The following is a 12,250-nucleotide window of genomic DNA, read 5'->3' as shown; positions in this document are numbered from 1 at the left end:
AAAATTCTGATTGCAACACATAATATATGCCTGGGTTGTAAGAATGGGAGATTAAGAAGGCAGCCCACTCATAGTAGTGAGAAACACTGCAGAAAATTGTAACGGTATGTTCTTACAACCTTGGAATCATATGGCATACATCAGTTCAGTTCAGTTGCTCCGTTGTGTCCGACTCTTTGTGACCCCATGGAGTGTAGCATACCAGGTTTCCCTGTCCAACACCAACTCCCGGAGCTTACTCAAACTCATGTCCATCAAGTCGGTGATGATATCCAATCATCTCATCCTCTGTCGTCCCCTTCTCCTGCCTTCCTTCAATCTTTCCCAGCATCAGGGTCTGTTCCAATGAATCAGTACTTCACATGAGGTGGCCAAAGTATTGGAGTTTCAGCTTCAGCATCAGTCCTTCCAATGAATATTAAGGACTGATTTCCTTTAGGATTGACTGGTTTGATCTTCTTGCAGTCCAAGGGACTCTCAAGGGTCTTCTCCAACACCAGCATCAATTCTTCAGCACTCAGCTTTCTTTACAGTCCAACACTCACATTCATACATACATGGTTTTATGTATTCTGCTCTGTTAACTTCATAGCATCCTAAACATTTTCCCAGGTCAATATTGTTCAAAAGCATATGTATTTACAATATCCAGGACATGGAATCAACCTAAAAGTCCATCATCACAGGAATGGATGAAGAAGATGTGGTACATATGTACGACTGAATATTACTCAGACATAAAAAGACTTCCCTGGTGACTCGGATGGTAAGGAATCTGCTTGCAGTGCAGAAGACCCGTGTTTGATCCCTGGGTTGAAAAGATCCCCTGTAGGAGGAAAGGGCAATCCACTTCAGTGTACTTGCCTGGAGAATTCCATGGATAGAGGAGCCTGGCAGGTTACAGTTCACAGGTTTGCAAAAAGTCAGACAACTGAGCAACTAATACTAATACTTTCAGCCATAAAAAGGAGCGAAACTGTGCCAGTTGCAAAGACTTGGATGGACCTAGAGTGCGTCATACAGACTAAATAAGGTCAGAAGAACGAATATCACATATTAATACATACATGTGGAATCTAGAAAAATGGTACAGATGAGCCTATCTGCAAAGCAGAAATTGACACAGATGTAGAAAACAAATGTACAGACACCAAGAGGGGAAGGGAGAGTGGGATGAATTTGGAGATTGGGATTGAGATAAACACGCTACTGGGTATAAAATAGATAGCTAATGAGAATGTCCTACTGTACAGCACAGGGGACTCTACTCAATGCTCTATGGTGACAAAGAGGTGATATATGTACATGTATTCACTCTGCTCTACAACAGACAGTAACACAACACTGTAGCAAGTAAACGCCAATAAATTTTTTTTTTTTTAAAGCCTGTGTAATGTCTCACAGGGCTTCCCTGGTGGCTTGGTGGTAAAGAAATATGCCAGCCAATGCAGGTGACACATGTTCGATCCCTGGGTTGGGAAGATCCCTTTGAGAAGGAAATGGCAACCCACTCCAGTATCCTTGCCTGGGAAATCCCATGGACAGAGGAGCCTGGTGGGCTCATGGGTTCATGGGGGTGGTGAAAGAGTTAGACACAACTTAACGACTGAACAGTAACAACTGACATGTTAGTGGAATTGGTGTAGTTTGGTGGTTAGCACTGTGGTGCTTGGCTAGTCTCTGAGACTGTGAACCTGGCTTTGCCAATTACTACGTGACCTTTGAAGTGACTCAACTTCTCTGTTGTACAATCCGTATCTGTAAAGTGGGTTAATAACAGGGACTGCAGCAACGAAATTAAAGGATGCTTGCCTCTTGGAAGGAAAGCTATGACAAACCTATACAGTGGGTTAAAAAGCAGAGACAACACTTTTTCAACAAAGGTCTATATAGTCAAAAAGCTATGGCTTTTTCAGTAGTCATGTGCGGATGTGCGAGTTGGACTATAAAGATGGCTGAGCACTGAAGAACTGATGCTTTTGACTTGTGGTGCTGAAGACGGCTTGAGAGTCCCTTGGACTGCAAGGAGATCAACCCTGAATATTCACTGGAAGGACTGATGCTGACTATGGAATACTCCAATACTTTAACCACCTGATGGGAAGAGCCGACTCATTGGAAAAGACCCTGATGCTGGGAAAGATTCAGAAATAACTTGGCAACTGAACAGAACAGAACATTAAATGTTTCAGTTCAGTCGTTCAGTCGTGTCCTACTCTTTGTGATCCCATGGACGCCAGGCCTCCCTGTCCATCACCAGGTCCTGGAGCTTGCTCAAATTCATATCCATAGAGTTGGTGATGTCATCCAACCATCTCATCCTCTGTCCTCCCCTTCTCCTTCCGCCTTCAATCTTTCCCAGCATCAGGGAAATGAGCCTTTTAAATGGGTTATGGCAATACAATGAACTGACATGTAAGTCCCTCAGAACACGTCCTGGTACAAGGTCAGGGTCAACGCCTGCTTGGCCCAGGCTGGGCAGGTGCTCTGAAGCTTGACATCGTTTCGGCTCAGGCTGCATTTCCGAAACCTTGAACGTCTTGAAGGCTCCCTCCTACCTTGACTGGAACTTCCCGGGGCCTCTTTTGTGAGCGAGACCCGCCACCTGGCGGCCTCAGTTCCGAAACTCTGCCGCGCACAGAAGGGGCCGTCGCCTCCCGCGCCCCACTCCCGTCGCCGCCTGGCGCCCCGCCATCTCCTTCCGCAGACGCCGATAGTCCCCGGGTGCGCGTGCTCAAGGCGTGCGTCCCGGCTCGACGCGGGTGCCCTGCGGGCGCTCGCGCACCGAGTGTGCGTAAGGGGCGAGCTGGACGCACACCCGTGCCCGCGGGGCCCGCCGGCCAGGAGAAAAGCGGACTGCCCCGCGGTACGCAGGCTGCTTATCCGCCGCCTCTGTGAGCGGTGAGCCGGCCTTCCCGCTCGCCGGGCTCTCTGAGACCATCACCCAAGGTCCCAGCCTGGAGCCGGTGCTGACCCGGTGCCGACCCCTCAGACCGACGCACACATAGTGCAGCAGTGAGTGTGAAAGTCGTTCGGTCGTGTGCGACTCTGCGACTGTGTAGTCCGTGGGATTCTCCAGGCCAGAACACTGGAGTGAGAAGCTTATCCCTTCTCCAGGGGATCTTCCCGACCCAGGGATCGAACCCATGTCTCCCGCATTGCAGGCGGATTCTTTACCAGCTGAGCCACAAGGGAAGCCCAAACTCATCTGGCAGCGGTGGGATTCGAACCGAGAATCCTAGAGACTGGAGCTTTAGTCCAGCGCCTTATCACGGCCATGCTAAGTAGTGTAGTACCTGGGACAGAAATCCAGAGGCCCCGCCCGACCCCAGAGCGCCCCACTGAGCATGCGCGAGCCTGGACTGGGCGGGCTTGGGGGAGAGGGCGGGCGCCTCAGTCCAGCCATTTCCGCTTCCGGTCCCGTACGAACTCTCCCGCCATCTGAGAAAAGCGGTTGTCGCGCCGTGTGTCTGTGTTTGCTGTAGTTGCAGGTGAGAGAAGCCGTCGGGGTTTGCAAAGAACAGTAACCCTGGCGTTGAGGCGTGCGAGCCTAGAGAAGGGGGAGAGCGGCGGGCGCGGAGGGCGCGAGTCCGTTCTGGTAGCTTGTCTAGGCGGAGGCGGGTGCCGGGGCTGACAGACCGCACTGCCTGAGGGTCCGCGGAGGCGGCGTGTCACTCGGCGCCGCTGGACGCTCCGGAGACGAGCTCCCACGGGCGGCGCCTGAGAGACAGCTGTCAGTTTTCAGGGGTTGTCAGGGAGGAAGCCCACGGAGTCGCGTTCCTAGCCTGAAGCTCCAGCGCATTCCTCCGAGTTCGGGGTCGCAGCCCTCGGGCAATCTCACCCTGACCCTGGAGAGCTCCGAGCCGTCAGGGCGGAGCGCGCAGACGCCTGGAGAACAGCCCGCGTCCCCTGCTGTGGACGTTGCGGGAAGTCAGGACCGCTGCCCGCGTCTCCGCAGCGCTCACCTCTCCCCACCGCCTGTGCACCGCGGTGCCAGCGGTGTTATCGAAGGTCTGGAAGACAGGGACACGACTCTTAACGTGTTGTGCGTGCTCTTCAGAATCAGTTTTGTTTTCCTTTGTGTGTGGAGTTATTTTTTGTTTTTTAACTCCATTTCCCACCATTTTTTGTGCTTGCTTCCAGGGTAACAAGATGGAGTTTTCTGGAGTAAAACGGAGAAAACCGAGGTTGGCAGATGACCAGAGGAATGCTTGCTACCCACATAGCCTTCAGTTTTACTTGCAGCCACCTTCTGGAAACGTATCTTTGACAGAATTTGAAACGTTGGCTATCGATAGAGTTAAATGTGAGTGATTTGAATTTGAATTTATGTGTTCCTGAGAACCTCACTTATACCTTGTAGAGATAAATTAATTTATTTGCTTCTTTAAACTAATATTTGCTGAGGTTTTTCGTTGAGATTTAGCTGTTGATTCATTTTTTCCATGTACTGTGCATATTTATTGAGTGCCACTTTATTCTAGGCGGTAGGGATTTTGAGCTGAGTAATGAAATTGTCATCTTTGTTGAAGCTGTATTCTAATACATGGAGTCCAAAGCAGTAATTATAGTTTAGTATTTTAAGTGCTCTAGTAGAGGTGTTATTGAAACATAGAGATGGGAATGATTGATCTAGTCTGATAAAGTAAAACTTAAGAGAAGTTGAATTGTGACCTGGATCTTGAAGGAGGAGTAGCAGTTTCTCAATAGAGAGGAAGGGAAGGGTTTTTGCAAGCTGAGATAATGGTCTGAAGCAAGAGTTGGAAGCACCAGAGAGTGTCACACTGGAGGTAAAGGTGGCAAGTTCAGGGTGAATGGAGAGCTGTGGGTAACCAACGGTGTTTTGTACCACGCTAATGATATTGGGGTGTGATAATGTGATAATGATATCACGCTGTGATATTGGGGTGTAAGAAGGATGTAGCAGTTTTCTTGAGCCTGCTTGTCTTCTCTGTGTTGGTGGAAGAAAGAAATAAGTTCGGTGTCAACTGCAACAATAGCACTGCCTGCAGAGTTTATATTCCAGAGTGTATCCTGATGGGAAGATCAGAAGTAGAGGTGAGACACTGTTAGTCATTCTTAGAGGAGCTGGTGAGAATTGCTAGTACAGAGTACCTGTATTATCTGTGCTGAATGAAAGAGTAAAGGACAGGGAGAACGGGTTCTGGGAAGCTTAGCATGGGTTCTGGGATGGCTCATAGAGGTTAAGACCATGGTTGAAAAGGGTCTCTTTGGTTTGGCCCTGGAGGTGAGATGGTAAGGCAGGGACAGGAAGGGAGAGATTGAAGGGATACCAAGGAGGTGTAAGTGACAGGGTTTGATGACTACTTGGGTGTGAGGAACAGGGGATCGGGTGGGGAGGGCTGAAGTTCCAGGGTGGCTGATCTGGTGGGCAGAAATGCTGCTGTTAGAGGTGGGTGGCAGGAAGAGGAGCAGAGAATGAGTTTGGTTTGGGAGACCATAATATGGAGGTTCCTGCTGGACATGGCTTTATGTTCAGGATTCATTTCAGAAGTTTTTCATTCTCAAATTAACCTCTCTTTTCCTACCAATGGAAGAAGAATTCATCTGAGGAACGGTTGACAGGGGCTTCAGGAGCCTTTGGACAGAGCGAAGCATCTAGTCAGAGTGGCTCGTTTGCTTCTTTACTGCTGTGTCTTCTCCTTCTCTGCTTCATCAGGAAGGGGCGGGCTGTCTTCTGAAGAGTCTGTGCTGAGTTGGTGAAGCAGCCGCCTCACAACCGGCTCCGCACGAGGGATGGATGTGCATGCTGACACACTTGTGCATCCCTCAGCAGTGATGCTCAGTATATCAGTGATTGTCCCCATCCCTCTCTCCTTTCCGGTTGAGAATCCCTGGTATGAGGTTATGCTGTGGGATGTGGTTATTTTCTGCATGTGGTTGGAGGTTATCCTCTTATAAGCATATATAACCTATATAATGTGCTTGCAGAAAATGAAGCATAAGTATTGTCATAAAAAGTAATTATGGAATTGCTATCCATAGATTTGTCTTGTATTTAGCTTTTTAAGATTACCTTGCATTTATACATTTCTCCCCCCTTCTGTTTTTCAAATTTTTTCTAGTGCTAAAATCAGTTGAGAATCTTGGTGTGAGCTACGTGAAGGGAACTGAACAGTATCAGAGTAAGCTGGAGGCTGAGCTTCGGAAGCTCAAATTTTCCTACAGAGTAAGTAAAAGAGGGACAGAGATGGTCCTCCAGTTTGTGTATGTACTGGTAGTAACCGTGGGAAAGATCTTGTATTATGCATAGGGCTTTAAAAAAGACTCTTCCTGAAGGAACCTACCGACCACGAGGCGTGATTGATATGCAGTCAAACTCCAGTGTGGCAGGGTGTCTCCACCTTGGGAATGTGGACATTCGGGACCTGATGATTCCATGGTGCATTTAGGGGAGTCATTGGCATCTCTGGCTTCTGGGCTGTGTTTCCAGATATTGCCAGATGTGTCCTGTGCAGTCAGGGAGACAAATGCTGTTATTTGATGTGTGCTCCAGAAACTGTCTTTTGCTGTCTTGGTGGCTCAGTGGTAAAGAATCTGCCTGCCAATGCAGGAGTTATGGGTTCTATCCCTGCGTGGGGAAGATCCCCTGGAGATGGAAGTGGAAACCCACTCCAGTATTCTTGCCTGGGAAATCCCATGGACAGAGGAGCTTGGTGGGCTACAGTCCATGGGATTGCAAAAGAGTGGGACATGACTTAACGACTAAATAACAATGAGGAACTCCAAAAGCACAGAGAGTTAGCTCAGGTTGGAGAGGGCTTCCCAGATGAGATAGTGCTGGGACTGAATCTCAATGGATGTGATCTCATTTTTATTTTGAGAAGATGAATGTCAGCAGCAGATGGACAGGGTCATTATCAGTGGGGAACACCAGTCAGGAGCTTGGAGATGACAAGTAAATTGAATGCGGTGAAGAGGACTGATTGAAGAGATAGTGAGAAGATGGAATCATAAGATTATAGAAATTGAGTACAAGGAGGAGGGACAGAAGAGTTCTGAATGACACTCGGGTTTCTGGTGAGGACAGCTGGGTGAATGGTGGGATATACAGGAGAGGAGGCAAGTCTTACTAGAAAGAAGACTGAGTTTAGTTCTCGTTTTAACTCTGAGGTGCATGTGGAGCTATTTCGAGGGCTTCAGGGTGTGCAACAGATCTGGACTTGTAGACAGGCAGAAGGTGGAACAGTGGTAGTGTTTGGAGGAGAGAGGTGAGAGGTGAGTGTGGAATATTTCCTTTTCTAACATGTTTAGCTGAAAAGATGGGGGAGGTAGGTCTGAGTGTAGGAAAATGCGAGGGGAAAAGATACACACATACACATGACAGCATATATTTGAACGTATTTCTAAGTTGAGCAGAAAGATCTGGAAGAGAAGAGAGGGTGATTGTAGATACTTAGGGAGAACTTTAATTAGTCACGGTTCTTAGGAGGCAGCAGCAGGTAGGCTGTGGAGTTTCTATGTAGGATCAGCTGTGTGTAGGAGGAGGGAGAGAGATCTGTCAGTAGGGATAGTGGGGAAGGCAGTACCACACAGTGTGGCAGGAGTTTGGGCTGAGGAGTCGGTCTGAGGCCTTTGCTTTTTGTAAAGTAGGTGAGGTCCTGTGATGAGAAGAGGAGACGGTGGTGTATTGGGGAGCACTGGCCACCTAGTGAAGATCAAAACAGCTGTCCTGAAATGGAGGAAGGAATGGGTATGGGGCCAGATCCCAGCTTTGCTGCTTACAGGCTTGTGACCTGGAACAAAGTCAGTTTCCTCATCTTTAAAATAGGGATATAGTGGTGCCCTCCTCCTAGGGGCTTTCAAAGGATTATGTGGGTTAATGGATTAAAAATGCTTATAACAGTGCCTGGTACATCGGGAGTGCTCAGGACATGTTTGCTCTGACTGTTGAACTTGAGGAAGGATTTCTTGGTGTTACTTGTTTGACTTAGTATGACTAGAATGCTAGATTTCTAATTAAAAAGTAGATATGCAACAAGCAACAAAGGTTTATGTATAGCATAGAAAACTATAGTTAATATCTTGTAATAACACATGATGGAAAATAATTTCAAAAATAATATATGTGTATTTGTGTAACTAAATCACCTTGCTGTGCACTTGAAATGTTGTAAGTCAACTATACTTCAATAAGATATATATATTAAAAAAAAAGATTCCTGGGTGTTGATAAAGGTCCAGTTGAGGTTTTGTTCAGTCGCTCAGTCATGTCCGACTCTTTGCGACCTGTTCAGGGTAGAGACTGTGAATTTTTAATGTTCCAAATTCCTATAATTTTATATTTTTTCCCCAGAAGTTTTCAGCATTTTGGGAACAGGACTGCAGAGTATAGAGCTTTGAATTTGTTTAGAATCTAGGTTTTGCCGTGAAAATAGTTGAGGGTTTATCTGGGAAGTGGTGAAAGAAGTGAGTGGCTGGGAGTAGGCTGAACGAGAAGGAAAGTTAGAGGAGGAAGAAAATAGTGGGATCCAAACCCAGGAGGTGGTGGTGTTCAGTTGTGTTTCACCCAGTTGTCAACCTAAGTAAAATGATACTCATCCTGGGGAGCATATTATGAAATCTGTGTTATTGAACTTCTGCTTCACCATTGGCTTATGCTGACTCAGTAATTCTTTACACCTTTCACTGTTCTGCATTTATTTTCTTCATTTGCCATTGTTTTTCAGGAAAGCTTGGAAGATGAATACGAACCTCGGAGAAAAGATCACATTTCTCACTTTATTTTGCGCCTTGCTTACTGCCAGTCGTGAGTATACCTTTGTGTTCCACAGTCAAATCTGACTTCTTGGGCTATAAACTGGTGCAGGAGGGCTGACAGGTATTGTACGCATCGTAGGAAATCCCAGGATGACCTCAGAAACCAGTGGTTCATGGGCTGAACGCTATTGCAGTGAATTGTTTGAAACAAGTTGTTGACTAAAAAAATAAAAAAATAAAATTTTTGCAGATTTTGCCTATTAAAATGCTTTTTACTTTATGGGAGGGATTCTTCATTTAGGATTTAAAATTAGAGGTGATTTCATTAGGAAGAAGGATTTTGGAATCAAACACATACTTGAATCTGCACAGGTTTTAGCAGTTGACTTGTATGGGCTGGTGTCCATTAGATTAAGATCTTTTCCTTTGGTAGTTTCTTAGAAGTCAGTAGTGCCACCCAGAGGAAGGAGTTGGTTGCTTTTTTTTTTTTTACACTGTGTTTTTTCTTATATTTATTTTGGCTACATTGCATACTTACTATGTTTCTTTTCTGTTTCTTTTTTGGCAATAGGCTTATCAAATGGGAATCTTGAATTATTTACTATCCCAAGATAATGACTGAGAAATTATTGACCAGCTTTGGCCTAGAGTTTTTCTTTTGTTAAAAAAGCATATGCAGGTTATGCAATTTATGCAATAAGTGAATTGCTGACAATGTGAAAGTCATTTGAGGAAAGAAATCATATTTTACATGGAGTAGCTTAATTATTTTATAACAACAATAATGCCCATCTGTCTTATAAATTAATGTTATATATTGACTTTTGGGACTTCTCTGGTGGCTCAGTGGTAAAGAATCCTCCTGCAGTGTAGGAGATGTGGATTTGATCCCTGGATGGGGAAGATCCCCTGGAGAAGGAAATGGCAACCCACTCCATTATTATTGCCTGGAAAAATCCCATCGAGAGCGGAACCTGGCAGGCCGCAGTGCATGGGTTTCGAAAGAGTGGGACACGACTTAGTGACTAAACAGTAACAAATGTTGACTTTTAAAAAATTGAGGTATCTTAATGCATATTAAATTTTGTGAAGTTATAAACTCTAAAGCTATAAGCAAGGTTTACTTTGCAGAGTTTATCTGATCATAATCTATTCAGAGGTAAAATTACCTTTAAAAACTTTTGATGTTTATTTGGCATTAACAGGAGGGATACTCCATTTTCTGATGTAAACAAATACTTTGCAGTTAGGTTAAACGAAGTGTAGTATTTTGTTATTTGATGATAATGCAGCTAGACTCTGTATTTAATTCTTTTAATTATGTTCAAAACATCTTTCTTCCCCATATTCTACTCAGTCCTGGGAGACTGTGGCATGTCACCTGTATTCACACTCTTACCATAGTAGAGAGCTTGATGCTGTTAAAGAACTTCAGTCTGTTGGCCTCTTGCTCACCTTTAAATGTTGTTTCATAGAAATTTCTTGGATTTAATCATCAGTGGACTTTTAAAATTGTCTTTGAACTTTTCACTTACAGTTTTCTTGTCTCTGTTTTAGTGAAGATCTTAGGCGCTGGTTTATTCAACAAGAAATGGATCTCCTTCGATTTCGATTCAGTATTTTACCCAAGGACAAAATTCAGAGTTTCTTAAAGGATAGCCATTTACAGTTTGAGGCTGTAAGTATGTTTTTATAGTCTTTCCAGTTGTTGTCACCTCCCTTGACCTTCAGTGCTGGTATTAATATGTGGAGTTTGTTCTCTTTACATTTTCTTCCTGAGGACTCGCCTGAAAAAACAGCTGCTGGCTTCGCACAAAGTGAACCTTTCTCTTCCATGACTAGAAGAAAAGGGGCTCCTTAGTATCAGAGTGTCACATTTATTTAGTTACTGTATTAAGTATGTGATTTATGAAAGCACAAAAAGGTTTAATTTATAAAAGTTCATCTTTAACCAGAATCTTCTAGGCCAAAAATTTAAAGCTCGTAATATTCCAAAGAAAACAGAGAAGTGGTAGTGCTTATTTCCAGCGGTGAGTTTTAGGGTGGATAATACTTTATTTTATAAGTCATTTGTCAGCAAAATCTCTGAATAGTTCTAAGGTATAATTTTGTAGACAGATCTGAATGAGTTACATGAAGGAATTATATAAGAAAGAAGAAATGTTGGGTATATTTTTAGCAAGGATAATTATTGTGGATAGAAACAGAATTTATGTCTTTTATGGGGGCCTGTGCTGTAGTGGGAAGAAAGAAAAATTCTGTTTTGGGAAACTTAGAGCAGTTAGATGGAAGTAGGATGGTCAGGACTGTATTTGGGCGTTAGAATGGGTGACTCCAGGCCAAATAAAGTAAAAAAGTAGAAATTGGAGTAATTGAAGGAACTGTCCTGCTGAGACATGGATGTGCCCACTGCAGCAAGAACCAGTGTGGCTTCCTGCTTTGGGGGGAAGGAGATGTGTGAAGAGAAATGCATAAGCCTTTGGTGGACATTTAGTGTGTCACCTGTGAGCAAGGCACTGTCCAGCGTTTCACTCACTTCCAAGAAGCCTGTGAGGTTTCTTGTGACGTCTGCTCAGACAGAGAAGAATATCGGTCCCAGTACTGTCTCACCCAAAGCCCACGTGCTCTCCACTCTGCTTAGAGCTCTGATCTTTAGTGAAGTCTGTTACTGCGAATATCAGTTATAGTTCATTGATCTTCTCATATTAAAAATAGTTTTGTTTTTTTTTTTGCTGTTGAAATTATGGTTTTGGTAGGTCATAGAGAAGAAGTATTTTTGAGATTGTGTTTATTCTAGATTGTCTTAATAGGTCAGGTAGAATTTTTTGTTTGTTTTTTTAAAAACTTTTTTACTGAAGTATAACATACACAGAAAACTGCATAAGTCATAACTGTCTAGCTCCATGAAGTATCATGAAGGTTAAGGAAGAGAATCTTGCGGTCACCTGGTGTTGCCTTGTGTCTCCTTGCATTTACCACCCCATCTCCCTCTGATAATCACTGTCCTAACTCTTAATATCATGAATGATTCTGCCTGTCTTTGAACTTTGTGTAAATAGTATTACGTGGTGTGTATTTGGGCATTAAAATGGATGACTCCAGGCCAAATAAAGTAAAAAAGTAGAAATAGGAGTACGTGAAGGAATTATCCTACTGAGAAGTGGATGTGCCCACTGCAGCAAGAATCAATGTGGCTTCCTGCCTTATGTAAATAGTATTAATGGTGTGTCTTTTTTCCCCCAGCTTTATTGAAATATGATGATATATTAATGTTGTGTTAGTTTAAGGTACACAGTGTGATGATCTGATATATGTGTATGTTGTGAAATGTTTACTGCTATAAAGATAGTTAACAGATCCTTACATAGCATATTACGTGAGGTCAGTTCTGTTCAGTCACTCAGTTGTATCTGACTTTGCAACCTCATGAACTGCAGCACACAAGGCTTCTCTGTCTCTCACCAACTCCTGGAGCTTGCTCAAACTCTTGTCCATCAAGTCGGTGATGCCATCTAACCATCTTATCCTC

The 12,250-nt window shown here is 44.3% G+C and overlaps 1 protein-coding gene across 2 annotated transcripts in view; it reads left to right on the top strand.

Moving 5' to 3' along the window:
* Positions 1-2,739: 2,739 nt before the first annotated feature.
* Positions 2,740-12,250, top strand: part of PRIM2 (DNA primase subunit 2) — a 301,960-nt gene continuing 292,449 nt past the window's right edge. Inside the window, exons 1-5 of one of the 2 annotated variants that reach the window (XM_061146329.1) lie at positions 2,740-3,015; positions 4,144-4,306; positions 6,087-6,190; positions 8,691-8,770; positions 10,279-10,399. In XM_061146329.1, coding sequence (XP_061002312.1) covers positions 4,153-4,306; positions 6,087-6,190; positions 8,691-8,770; positions 10,279-10,399 — 459 coding nt within the window. In that variant the 5' untranslated portion in view covers positions 2,740-3,015; positions 4,144-4,152. Of the gene's footprint in view, positions 3,016-3,389; positions 3,492-4,143; positions 4,307-6,086; positions 6,191-8,690; positions 8,771-10,278; positions 10,400-12,250 lie in introns of those variants that run through there. The other variant, XM_061146328.1, reaches the window with a different exon arrangement.

Source organism: Dama dama, chromosome 7 (assembly GCF_033118175.1).
Source record: "Dama dama isolate Ldn47 chromosome 7, ASM3311817v1, whole genome shotgun sequence".
Taxonomy (NCBI): Eukaryota; Metazoa; Chordata; class Mammalia; order Artiodactyla; family Cervidae; genus Dama; species Dama dama.
Note: the sequence above shows the minus strand (reverse complement) of the source record. Positions and strands in the feature narration are given on the sequence as shown.